This window comes from Podarcis bocagei, assembly GCF_964188305.1.
Source record: "Podarcis bocagei genome assembly, chromosome: 3".
Lineage (NCBI taxonomy): Eukaryota > Metazoa > Chordata > Lepidosauria > Squamata > Lacertidae > Podarcis > Podarcis bocagei.
The window spans coordinates 43,330,815-43,342,323 of NC_138127.1; the positions used below are offsets into that span (position 1 = coordinate 43,330,815).

The following is an 11,509-nucleotide window of genomic DNA, read 5'->3' on the forward strand; positions in this document are numbered from 1 at the left end:
ATTCGACACATGTAGAAAATGTCTTGTAAGTCTGGCAAACTGAAAATCACGCCTGCCAAACTCGTGCTGGCCCGCAGTCTGAACATGTGTTGAACTATTCACAAAATGGTCATGGTTTACATCCACTTTTTGTTGAGTGCAAAAAGTCACTGTAAGAGTTGACAAAAAGGTTATGTGAAGTTACAAAGCAACTCTTGGGATAAGTTCGTTGGGATTGACTGGTGGGATGCCATGACATTTGTGGTTCTGGGGCCATCACTGCAGCATAAAAGAAGAACAGCTGAAGAGAAAGACAAGGAAGATCAGCAGACTGGAGAAGTCAAAAGCGAAGCAGAGGGAAAAGGTGAGGCAGACAAAGCAGCCTTCAGACAGCGAGGAAAAAGAAACTCAACAACAGTGGCCAGCACAAACAGACTGAGGAACTGTGAAAGTTACTGGTTTAACAATGGTAACAAACTGTACTTTGATATGAGCTGTGGCTTAGGGCTAGGCTTATTTGTATTTATTTCTCATACTTTAAGGAACTTACCCCAGATGTCCTCATTCACGCATTATATCTGAGGATATAATGTCCATTCTGCATTTGCAAAATATCTACTATTCACCTACTTCTTGGAACTCCCTGCTCACTGATATAAGGCAGGCAGCTTAGCGTATTGTTTTCAATGCCTGCAACAACAAAAAGTCTACCCAGACATGTAACTTTGAAATGTATTTGTCTAGCTGTTTTTTAAAAAACTGTTGACTATTTATATTTTGATAATTGTCATGTAAAATTTGCCTTTAATGTTTGATTTTATTAGTATTTGTAATGATTATTTTATATTGTTTTATGTAAGCTGCTCATTTTGAACTGGGACATTCTGAATGCAAAGCATGTGCTCTACCATTTTGCTACAGTCTCACTGTAATCTTCTGCTGATACTTACAGCAGTAATGAGGAACCTGTGTTCCTCCAATTTTGTTGGGACTCCCACTCCCATCAGCCTGTCTGCATGGTCATTGGTCAGGGATGATGGAAGTTGTAGTCCAGCAATATTTGGAAGGTAACATCTTCTCCACTTATGCTCTACAGCGTTTTCCCCCTTAGTCACAAAAGGTTGCTATTGCTACACTCTCCAAGTTAGTTATAATTTAGATGTGTATTGCAGCACTTGAATACGGCACATAGCACTCATCATCACAGGGACACGTTCTGAAAAAGCTGCAATGTATATAGCCGATCTCTCAGTGAGTGGCCTTCATCCAACAGTTGTTAAATGGTTTTCGCTTCTTGCGGGTTCTACAAAAATAATCACTGTGCTTAGATTAATAAATTGCATCAGCTGTCTGGAATGTGGATTTTTAAAGATCTGAGCTGGTCTGCTTCAGCTTAGTGCTAACACAACTTTTCAGACGATTGTTCTGTACTAAGTTAGCACAGCCAGAAGCACACTGTGGGGGACACTTACATGATAGCTGCTACAACAGCATCATTAGGGACAAATAGTTAGTAATAATACTTATTTAAGAGAACAGTGTTTCTTTAATATAATTTATTTTATCAGCAATTATGTGTTGTTTTTAGCAAAACCAAAGTGCCTCCCCTACAAATCTAGCCATATAAACAGGAGCGTGTCACATGTCAGCCTTCAGTTTATTTATTTTTTTCATCCTGTTCTACACAAGGTCCACAGCTACACATAAATTATTCTTCATGCAAAACAAAACAAAAAGCAAAAACAAAAAAAGGAAAAGGAAAACTGGGCTATGCACCACTTAATTATGAAACCGGTATAATCAAACCTGTCATATGTATCTTCCTGGAACTGAATTTTGCTGGATTGTTCTGTACTGTTTGGGAGACATCTTTTCATCACTGAAAAACATCAAAGGGCCTTAAGACTTTGGGGTTATTGTTCAGGACAGACTTCCAAGATCTTTCATCAACTATTAAAACTGGATTAGCACCAACAACTCATTTTACACTTACTTTATGGCCAATAGAAGCACCAAACATGTATTCACTGAGCATGAAATGTGGATATGCATTTCAGATTACCAAACATGTAACAATGTCTTCCAGATTGTCAGCAGTAATGTTCCCTGTAAAGATCCAAATGGGTTGGGCTTCACACATGTAAGAACTAATATATAGGCAATGTGGTGTCCATAGGCCATAACCAACCTCCCACCCCCAAAGAGAGACATGTTAAATGCCTTTGATGGCAAGCAATTTAGAAAGTAGAGCATATGGCAAGCCTACTCACGCTTTTCATGCAGGCAACTTGTTGGAGAAGTGCGTGACACAGTCTCTCTATTCTGATACTCAAGTGAGGGAGGAGGCTAGGACTGCACAGGCTGCTCTTGCCATCTCTTCCCCAAAGCTGCTCATGTAGCTCCATGGCAGACCAAGGGCAAACTACGATGGATAGCAAAAGCTCACCTGAGACAACTTAACATCTTCAGCCCAATCCAACCCCCTTCAGAGTGGTTGAACCCACTAATGACGCTTCTCCAATATGGCTCTTTGGGCATGAACACTGCAACTCTGGAGGGTTTGTTTTAGATAGTACAAAAATCAAACAGAATGATTAGAACCTAAGTTTGGAAAGTATGATCTTGGAACTTCTATTTTCTCAAGACAGAGTGAAAAGTTACAAGAGGGCGTCTCATTGCTCTCCCCTTAGAAAATTACTTGATCTTCTGTTTATTTGCTTTCCGCAGGTTCATTTAATCTTAAGTGCTATCAAATGATTATTTCTTTGTGGTTTTGTAAAACAACAAGAAGATAATCTTTAAGAAGAGGAATATAAACCTTTCAAGTACCAAGCTGTTAGATCAAAGCAAAGCTTCTGGCAAGAGCTTGTTTGCATGTTAATTAACACAAACAACTTCAGCTTTGCAAGAATCTAGCAACATAACTGTGTGGCAAACGTGTGTTTACTGCATTGCTTCAGGAGCAAATTTAAAGCCAGCAGATGCTTTATACAGCCTGAGTGATTCTGCTTAGAAGAAAGTATATTTTAATAGACAGGTGAGACATCTTTCAGTTTTTTTATAAAAACACTCTCATGGATTGGCTACCAAACCTGACACCGACTTAAGAACCCACATAGTGTGGATTTTAAAACAATGTGACCAAGATTTGGTCTAATGACTTCCATGGTTCCAAAGAACATTCCTGCATTGATAAGGCAACAACACAAACAATATATGGGGAAGGTACAAGACCACAAGAACCTCCACCAACAACAGCCCACAGGACTATGTAATAATATACTTTTCCGCAGCAGCACCAAGCCCTGGTGTGCCGATAGGCATCCATTAGCAAAATTGCTTCCCCCAATGGATGAAGAACTATGCAGAGAGAGGCAGCACTGTTCCCCCTAGAATTTTGAGAAAGATTCCAGCAAAATCAGTGCAATAACAATCAGGCCCTACTACTCTGAAACTCCCAGACAAAAATCTGCTGCTGGGATTTGTCTGTGGTTCTTCCACAGGCCTGCTGTAAGCCAGCAAGCAAGAGTCCCTGGCCAAGCTCCCAGGCACTGGGGAAGCTGCCAGCAGAGCTGCTAGCAACAAAAAACCCCCAAGAAACTGCTAGCTAATTTGCACAGAACAGCCCTCACAAAAGAGATAAACCCAGCAACCTTCAGTTCACCAGCAGCTTCTATACTTGTATCCTAAGATCAGCTTAAGCCAGAGGTTTTTGTCTCCATGGCTCCCTTGACTAACTACATTCTTTCTGTGGCACCCCTGTGGGGCTCAGGAGCCCAGTTATGTCACCCCTTGCCTGCAGAGCTGGCAGCCTCTCACCCTTTTTCGAACTCTCTTGTGGAGTGTTCCCTCAGCCTCCTCTTCCCTCTCCTTGGGAGTCCTGCAGGCAGCCGCTGTCCCTCCTGTCCCAGAGAGAGGTGTCTCTTCACACTGCCCACAGGGGCCTGGGACTTGTCTGTCCATTCCCATCAGAAAGGGATGGGCTCCCTCTCCTGCTTGCTTGCTTACTCCAAGGCCACCTCAGTTCCTGGCAACCAGCACCCCCTGGCTAGCCCCAGAGGCACCATTCGCCTGGGGAGCTTGTAGCCAGGGCTGCTGCAACAAAGAGCTGGGCAAGCCTTTGGGAGACGGAGACAAGAGAAGGCATCAGAGGAGGGAGTGAAGAAAAGAGGGGCAGAGACCAGTGTTGCCCACGACACACCTGACCATCATTCAAGGCACCCCAGGGTGCCACAGCACACTGGTTGAAAACCACTCGCTTAAGCTATGGATTATTATGTGGTTCTGGTGGCACTTTTCGTTTAATTACATGCAAGACATATTTACTTGTTTCAGTATTTATTCCAGAAGCCATATCCTTTGATTTTAGGCTGCAATCTTACAGTGTGACTTTTGAGCAGATATGTATAGGATTGTACTGATGCAAACCTATCAATACAGTGGTACCTCGGGTTACATACGCTTCAGGTTACAGACTCCACTATCCCAGAAATAGTACCTTGGGTTAAGAACTTTGCTTCAGGATGAGAACAGAAATCGTGCAGCTGCGGCGCAGCGGCAGCAGGAGGCCCCATTAGCTAAAGTGGTGCTTCAGGTTAAGAACAGTTTCAGGTTAAGAACAGACCTCCAGAACGAATTAAGTTCTTAACCTGAGGTACCACTGTACATGTTTTCACCACCTTCGAAAAAGCACATTATAATATTGTTTGTCACCTTGTGAGGGTGCAGCTCTAAAAAGTGGCTTTAAAATACTTTTTTGAAAAATTAAATTTATGTTTGTTGCATATTGGTCAGTAAAACCCTATGCATGCCTATCAAAAGTAAAAGTTACTTGCAGGTAAGTATGTATAGGAGTGGTGGGGAACCTGTGGCCTTACAGATAGAATAACAGAACGGTAGAGTTGGAAAGGGTCCCCGAGTTGTCTAGTCCCTGCAATGCAGGAATCCTGCCCACAGCTGTCCCTGGGTGGGCTCAAACCACCAGCCTTTTGGTTAACAGCCAGATGCACTGACCCATTGCACCACGTTAAGACAGGGAAAGACATGCTTTGGATGTGGAAGAGCACAATTCACATGCAAAAGGTCTCAGGTTCTGTTCTTCGATGTAGGTTTGGGAGAGGACCCTGCCTAAAACCTGAGGCAGCTGCTGTCAGTCAGTGAAGATAGTACTGTATTGTGCTGGGTGGAGTAATAATCCAACTCTGTATAATGAGGCAGTTCTGTTACTGGACTCCCAACTCTGATCAGACTCGACCATTGGCTGCGTCCACCAACATCTGGAAGGTGTGCAAACTTACCATCCCCAAGTTACAGGATTCCCGCCTAGCGGAACCACCCATATTAAGAACTGTAAAGCAGCAAGTGTAATCATGGTGACAAGACGGCTGTATCAAGAGCAGAGCCAGATTTAGGTTTGATGAGGCCCTAAGCTACTGAAGGTCATGGGGCCTTTTATATGTCCAGCTGTCCTTTGCCAACAACCAATGGTTGCTGTTTTTGTGTTGAGTATATGCTATATGGCCATTTATGGACCTAATAGGTATCTAAAGCCATTTTATTTGTTTTTTATCTTATATTTTGGAAATGTACATCCAGGTTTTTTTTCTTTAAAATGTTTTGGGGCCCCCAAGAATGTGGGGCCCTAAACTATAGCTTGTTTAGCTTATAGGTAAATCTGTCACTGATCAAGAGCACTTTGCATTTATATCTCGGCTTTTTCTTCAAGATGGTGTGCGCAGTTCTTCCCGCCCGCGCACCCCGTGCTCATATAATCCCCCCAACAACCGCCCTGTGAGGTAGGTGAGTCAAGTCCACAAGCAAGCGGAGAAAAAGTGTCTCGTGCGAGGGGTTCCCTTAAATGTACTACGGCATATATCTGTCCACAGACAAATATATGCCGTCTCCAAAGGGCAGGCCAAGTCACGAAGCCTTTACAACTGGGAGACAGCTAACAGCGATGCGCTCCGGAGGGGGGGGGCAGGGGGCGTGGTTTCGGGACGCCGACCCTCTAAGCGAGAGGGGACTCTGCTCGGGCTGCATCCGCCGTGCGCGAGGGAGGCGCTTCCTCTCATGTGGGGAGCGAGAAGAAGGGAGGCGGGGCCGTGCAGGCGGATTGGCCCGGCGGCGGCCGTGACGTCACCCTGCGCGCGGCGGCAGATTCGAAACTCCTCGGGCGCAGGCGCGGCTGGAGCAGGAAGGCCGCTCTACTTGAGAGAAAAGAGAGGGAGCCGCCGCCGCCGCCGCCGCCGGGATGAAGAACACCGTTCCGCGGAGCACCGTGAAGAAGTTGCTGATCAAGCACAAGCCGCACTTGCGCATGCGCGCCAACACCGACCTGCTGGTGAGGGGGGGGGGGGCAGGGAGCGAAGGCGGTGTGTGGGGAGGGGGAGGCCGGAAGAAGCCCATTGGCCTGTCTCCAACGGAGGTCGGTCGGATACTCCCGGGAAAACCGCTTGCTAATAACTGAAGGGACCTTAGTGCCTCGCCGGTCTCTCTCCAGGATCAGGGACAGGCCTTGGCAGATCCCGGCGCCCCGTGAAAGGAAGCGGGTGTGTCTAGGGGACTCCGGTTATCCGCAGCTGGTGTTGCGGATTTCGTGCCGGGTGCCCCCACCCGTCGCCGTATGTGATAGGAGTCATAAAATTGTAAGAGTTGGAAGGGACGCCAAGGGTCATCTAGTCCAACCCCCCGTGGTTCAGGAAGGGGTGTTTAGGGTGCCACCCAAGCTGTTTGGCCAGGGTTTCAGAACTCACACCCATGAAGTGTACAGTAGTAGTATTATCTACCTTTCTTCATTGTTTCCTCCACTCCCCTGTTTGCAGCAACCAGCAGGCACCAGTTTCTCAAAAGTTGTGTGAAACAGCCATCACGTTTTCAGTGTGAGTGTGCTCTGAGGAGATATGTGGATGTTGACAGCACAGAGGTCAAGTAATATATTTGCATCCTTAGTGTAAGATTTAAGGAACATTAGTTTGTGTGGAGTGCTTCATTAATCAACAGGTAGTGGCTTTTAAGCATTTCTTTGGAAATAACGCCACACTCTTCTTTTAAAGGTACATTTGAATGTCTTACTGTTTCTCCATCGACTAGCTATAGAAACCAGGACCAATGCTATTGCGGAAAAGAGCAAAACAATTAAATCTCGACACGTTCGCTCTTCAGCAAAGGTAATTGCAGTGTAACAGCTGAATTTTTTTATTGAATCGATAAGTATTTAAACACTGTAAACACCTCACACATTAATACTAAATATCAAGGGGAATGTTAAGGTCTGTTCATTAGATTACACTTTATGTTACCAATATAGCATTTGTTGTACTGTGTTTATTAAATGGGTTGGTGGGGGATCAAGCTTATATAATGATGTTTCCAATGTGTTTAAAATATGTGGTACCAAATCATATTTGGATATCTAAAATATTTTTAGGCTGCTTTCTAGAGCAAGGCTCTAATCCGACAGATCCCATCATATAAATATAGAATCACAAAGTTTAATTAAAAATAGAACACCCCCCCCCAAAAAAAAACCAGCATTAAAGGCAGCAATAGGACAATAACCATAAAACAGCAAGTTGGATTTTTTAAAAAAAATCTTTATGGCTAACCCCACTTTTCTGGCAGTAAGTTCCGTTGAATTCAATGCGACTTACTTCTGAACCCTCATAGTTAGGCTTGCACTTTCTGAACAGGTTGTTATATAATACTGCATGACAAATCATAATAAAATTGATAGAATAAAATCAGTGCTCATTACCAGGGTACTTAAACAAGAGACATTGTGACAACTCGGATATTACAACCAACCACATTTGGTTCCACAATTCCCTTTAAGTACAAACTCAGAAAAAACTACCATATTTATCTTGAGAGACAAGGGAGTGTGCCTCCAGGAGTGAAGTCAAACTGCTATGTTAGCAGCACCAAAGTGACTTCTCTAGGGCGCAAGCCTGGGTGTGTATGGAGAGCCTAGAAGACTCCACTCTCAGCCTCGCTGATGTAATCAAATGGAAAGCAGAGCAATATGTTTGGTACCAGCTTGGCTGCATGAGCTGCCAGGAGGCGGCTTACAAGGCGTCATCCAACTGTCTTAGGGACTCCACTCTGGATTTGTGTAGGGTTTACTCCTTAGCCTTTTCTTCTCCTTAAGATATTCCACAAGGCAGGGGAGGTTTAGGTCCAGAGTTTTCCTTCTTATAGATGGGCTACCTTCCCAGGTTGACATGCCCCATCTGTCCCTCACTTCCTTCTACAGCACGTGCAGAAACTGCCTTCTTGACCATTGGACCCATGAGTACAGTGGTACCTCTGGATGCGAATGGGATCCGTTCTGGAGCCCCGTTTGCATCCTGAGCAAAATGCAACCCGTGTCTGCGTGTGCGTGGGTCACAATACGCCGCTTCTGTGCATGCGTGTGATGTCGTTTTGAGCGTCTGTGAGAGCGGCGAAACCTAGAAGTAACCCGTTCTGTTACTTCCGGGTTGCCATGGAACGCAACCTGAAAAAGCTCAACCTGAAGCGTCTTTAACCCAAGGTATGACTGTAGTCTTGTCTGCTCAATCTACTAGAGTCTCTTCGGATGCAGGGGAATTCCCTTACTTACCATCGGCTACACTCCTCTGGTTCAGCTGGCCATTTGAAGCTGTTCCTGTGGTGTGGCTGCTGTCGCATGCTGACAGGTGCTAGGAGTCACAGGTGAGGGCTGAGTGCAGGGTGGAGACCAAAGGTAGACAAAGTACCCAAGAAGGAGCATACACATTATTATTATTATTATTATTATTGTTATTGTTATTATTATTATTATTAACTTCAAATATTCACACCATAAACTTTTATTATTAGAGAGGGAGGTAGTTATGAGTTTCACTAGAGGGGCTGAGGCTGTCATTACACATCAGACTGTACTGACTATTTCTTAAATTAACACATCATTCTTTTCTCAAAATTGTACATAAACGTACAAAGTGCCTTATACAGTGAAGGGGGGGGCAAATTTTTATAACAGAACTTAAGAGCCAGATTTTCTAGGAGTCTGCTAAGAGGGAGTAAGCTTACTAGTAAAAGAGGGGATCTTTATTAGTATACTGTATTTTTCAACAGTTTTTCTCTCCATTCCCAAGACTTTTTGCTTAATTGCTACCCAGACAGCCTTGAAATACCTTCTGGCTTGGAAGCCCTTGCCCACAGTCTTTTAAGAACTGTGGTTGGCTGGTTGTAATTACTCACTAGTTGGAGGAAAGGACTCTGCATGCATAAGTTGGAATGTACGCAGACCAACCTGATAAACAGCTATAGTGGTGCTCCAGTGTCAAGCTACCTTGGATGTTGACATGATATAGCTTTCTCTATTGCACAGCACAAGTTGGTGCTGAGTGAAGGTTATGTGACAACCCTATCTCTAATAAATTGGAGATGAGAATACTGCTAATGGGATATGGCTAGGCTGGAAAGGAAGGAGATGCTAAAGAAGCAAGAGCAGGCAGCAGCCAGACTCTGTCCTTTGCAGTGGCAGTGCCTGGAGCATTAGAAGGGTGCAGGTTCCTGCAAATTGAGTTACTCTGCAAGGACATAGGCATGAGGCAGCTAGCAGCGCAGATTGAAGGCTTTCTCTGCTTTAGACTTCTAAGTTTCACTCTCCAGGTTAATTTTAAAATTGTTAGCAGTACTAGATAGCTTCTAGTGAGGACTACCAGCTGCACATCTCCGGAAAGGTAAAAATGTCTACAGCCTCAGGACTGTGGGAAGAGTTCCTGACAAAAAGCTGGTACTTGCATAATTTCTGAAGCTGCTATTTGTATTTCAAGAAAAACCTCCTGAAAGGGTGTGACACAATGCTATTTTACCTGCTGAAAGATTTCCACTGACCGCCTGAGCAGGAGAGCAAAAGGTCTGCCCACTGACCTTCTGAATAAGTCACTTTTCTCTTGTCATCAGAGAAGGGTTAGCCTGACCATGTCTTGGGAGGCTTATATATATTATTATTGCTGTTTGTGTCTTTTTCAGAGAGCTTGTTTTATAAAGTTGAAGTTTTCAGAATCTATTGTGCAACATATAATTTTGATTGAATTGCTCCCAAGTCATTGAATAATACTGTGAAAAAGTCTTGAGAAACCCGTATCTATGTATCCATATGCAAAGTTATGGCCGTCCTATCTGAACTATGCACCATGTTAAGAAAAGGAACAAAGCAGAGAACACGGGCTGCCTCTGATTCTGACAGAAAACTCTGGCTTACAGCAGCTGTAGTAAGATCATTTAATTTTTCTAGTTGTGTACCCACCCCTTCTTTTTTGTTTCGGGGCAGGGAAGATTTGCAGGCAGCGGAGAGGGGATCAACTTTGCTGATGGCAGATGAAAACTCACAAGGAGGCTCATTAAGTGCTCTTCCCCAAAAGGGAGTTTTAGACAGGGTGTCATCATAGGGAAGCCCTATCAACCATTTAGTTTATTGATGCAAATCAGTTAAGTTGACTTTGTAGTAGTTTAGAAAAATGTGATATTCCTATTTTTTTTACAAGCCCTTTGATCTAATGCATCTCATGTTAAGTATTGGTCTATCTTTATTTGAAATAACAGCTTTATATATCTGAAGGTACTGTATTTTGTTCCCCGCTCAGGTTGTTTTAAAGAAGAGCCGAGGCTAAAGTCAAGAAGAATTCCTTCATCCCCTGATTAATTCTGCGTAATTGCTGTCGTACATGTGCTGAGGTTAAAATATCTGAATTTTGTGTTTCTATTTTTCATATTCATATTTTTTCATATTTTTCAGTAGATAGATAGCCAAAGCCGATGCCATTGTTATTTGCAGGAGCTCACTACTTACTTTTTAATCAGGGCAATGTAATAAAACTGATGTGTATAATTAATACAATAGACAAATGCAAGTTTTAACCTTGTAATGTGTTCACTTGTTTATAATGATTAAGCAAGATGCCTTCTATGAGACTATGGCAAATGTTAGAAGCCACTTTTAATTCTCTATGTAAAGTTACTTCTAGAAAAACAAAATATTTCTCTTTCTTTCTCTGAATGAATATTTATCAACAGGGTTGCTGTAAATATGCATCTTTTCACTTGTTTATAAACCTTTTTGGTTTTTGAGATTATTTTAAGTAACATCGCAAATAAAATATTACGGTTAAGCAAATGTTTGATGTAGGGGATTCAAATTGGGAAGTAGAACATTTACAAAACAGTTTGTAAACAGATTATGAAAATAAATGTTTCAAAACGATTTATAGCAATAAAGCTCTGCACAACTTCCCTCACTTGTTCATTTCATATGCTTTTCACTGTATCACAGAGTAAACGGAGAGGTGTTTTAGACATGGTAAATCCTGTTGGGGCCGGTTGCAGCAGCAGCAGTTCCTAGGAAAGGAGAGACACTGATATATTCTTTCGCTTCCTTTATTGGTGTTGGAGATGGCTAAAGGAATGGAAAACCCTGAAGTGTTCCCCTCACCCTCCTGTATTCATTTTTGGAAGAAGTAGCAAGTCTGTCATCTCTCTTTTTTATACAGGAAAGATAGAAAAA

The 11,509-nt window shown here is 43.2% G+C and overlaps 1 protein-coding gene across 1 annotated transcript; it reads left to right on the forward strand.

Moving 5' to 3' along the window:
* The first annotated feature begins 6,108 nt into the window (after positions 1-6,108).
* Positions 6,109-11,239, forward strand: CENPW (centromere protein W). Its single transcript, XM_081186946.1, has 3 exons — positions 6,109-6,319; positions 7,032-7,145; positions 10,593-11,239. Exons 1-3 carry the CDS (start codon positions 6,230-6,232, stop codon positions 10,617-10,619), a joined length of 231 nt encoding a protein of 76 aa, XP_081043072.1. The 5' UTR covers positions 6,109-6,229; the 3' UTR covers positions 10,620-11,239.
* The last annotated feature ends 270 nt before the right edge of the window (positions 11,240-11,509 follow it).

Excerpts from the sequence above, each read along its gene's own strand:
- CENPW (XM_081186946.1), top strand. The coding sequence starts at position 6,230 with ATGAAGAACACCGTTCCGCGGAGCACCGTGAAGAAGTTGCTGATCAAG. Across the intron at positions 6,320-7,031 it reads GCGCCAACACCGACCTGCTG|GTACATTTGAATGTCTTACT; the intron begins GTGAGGGGGGGG and ends CTTCTTTTAAAG. Across the intron at positions 7,146-10,592 it reads ACGTTCGCTCTTCAGCAAAG|GTTGTTTTAAAGAAGAGCCG; the intron begins GTAATTGCAGTG and ends TTCCCCGCTCAG.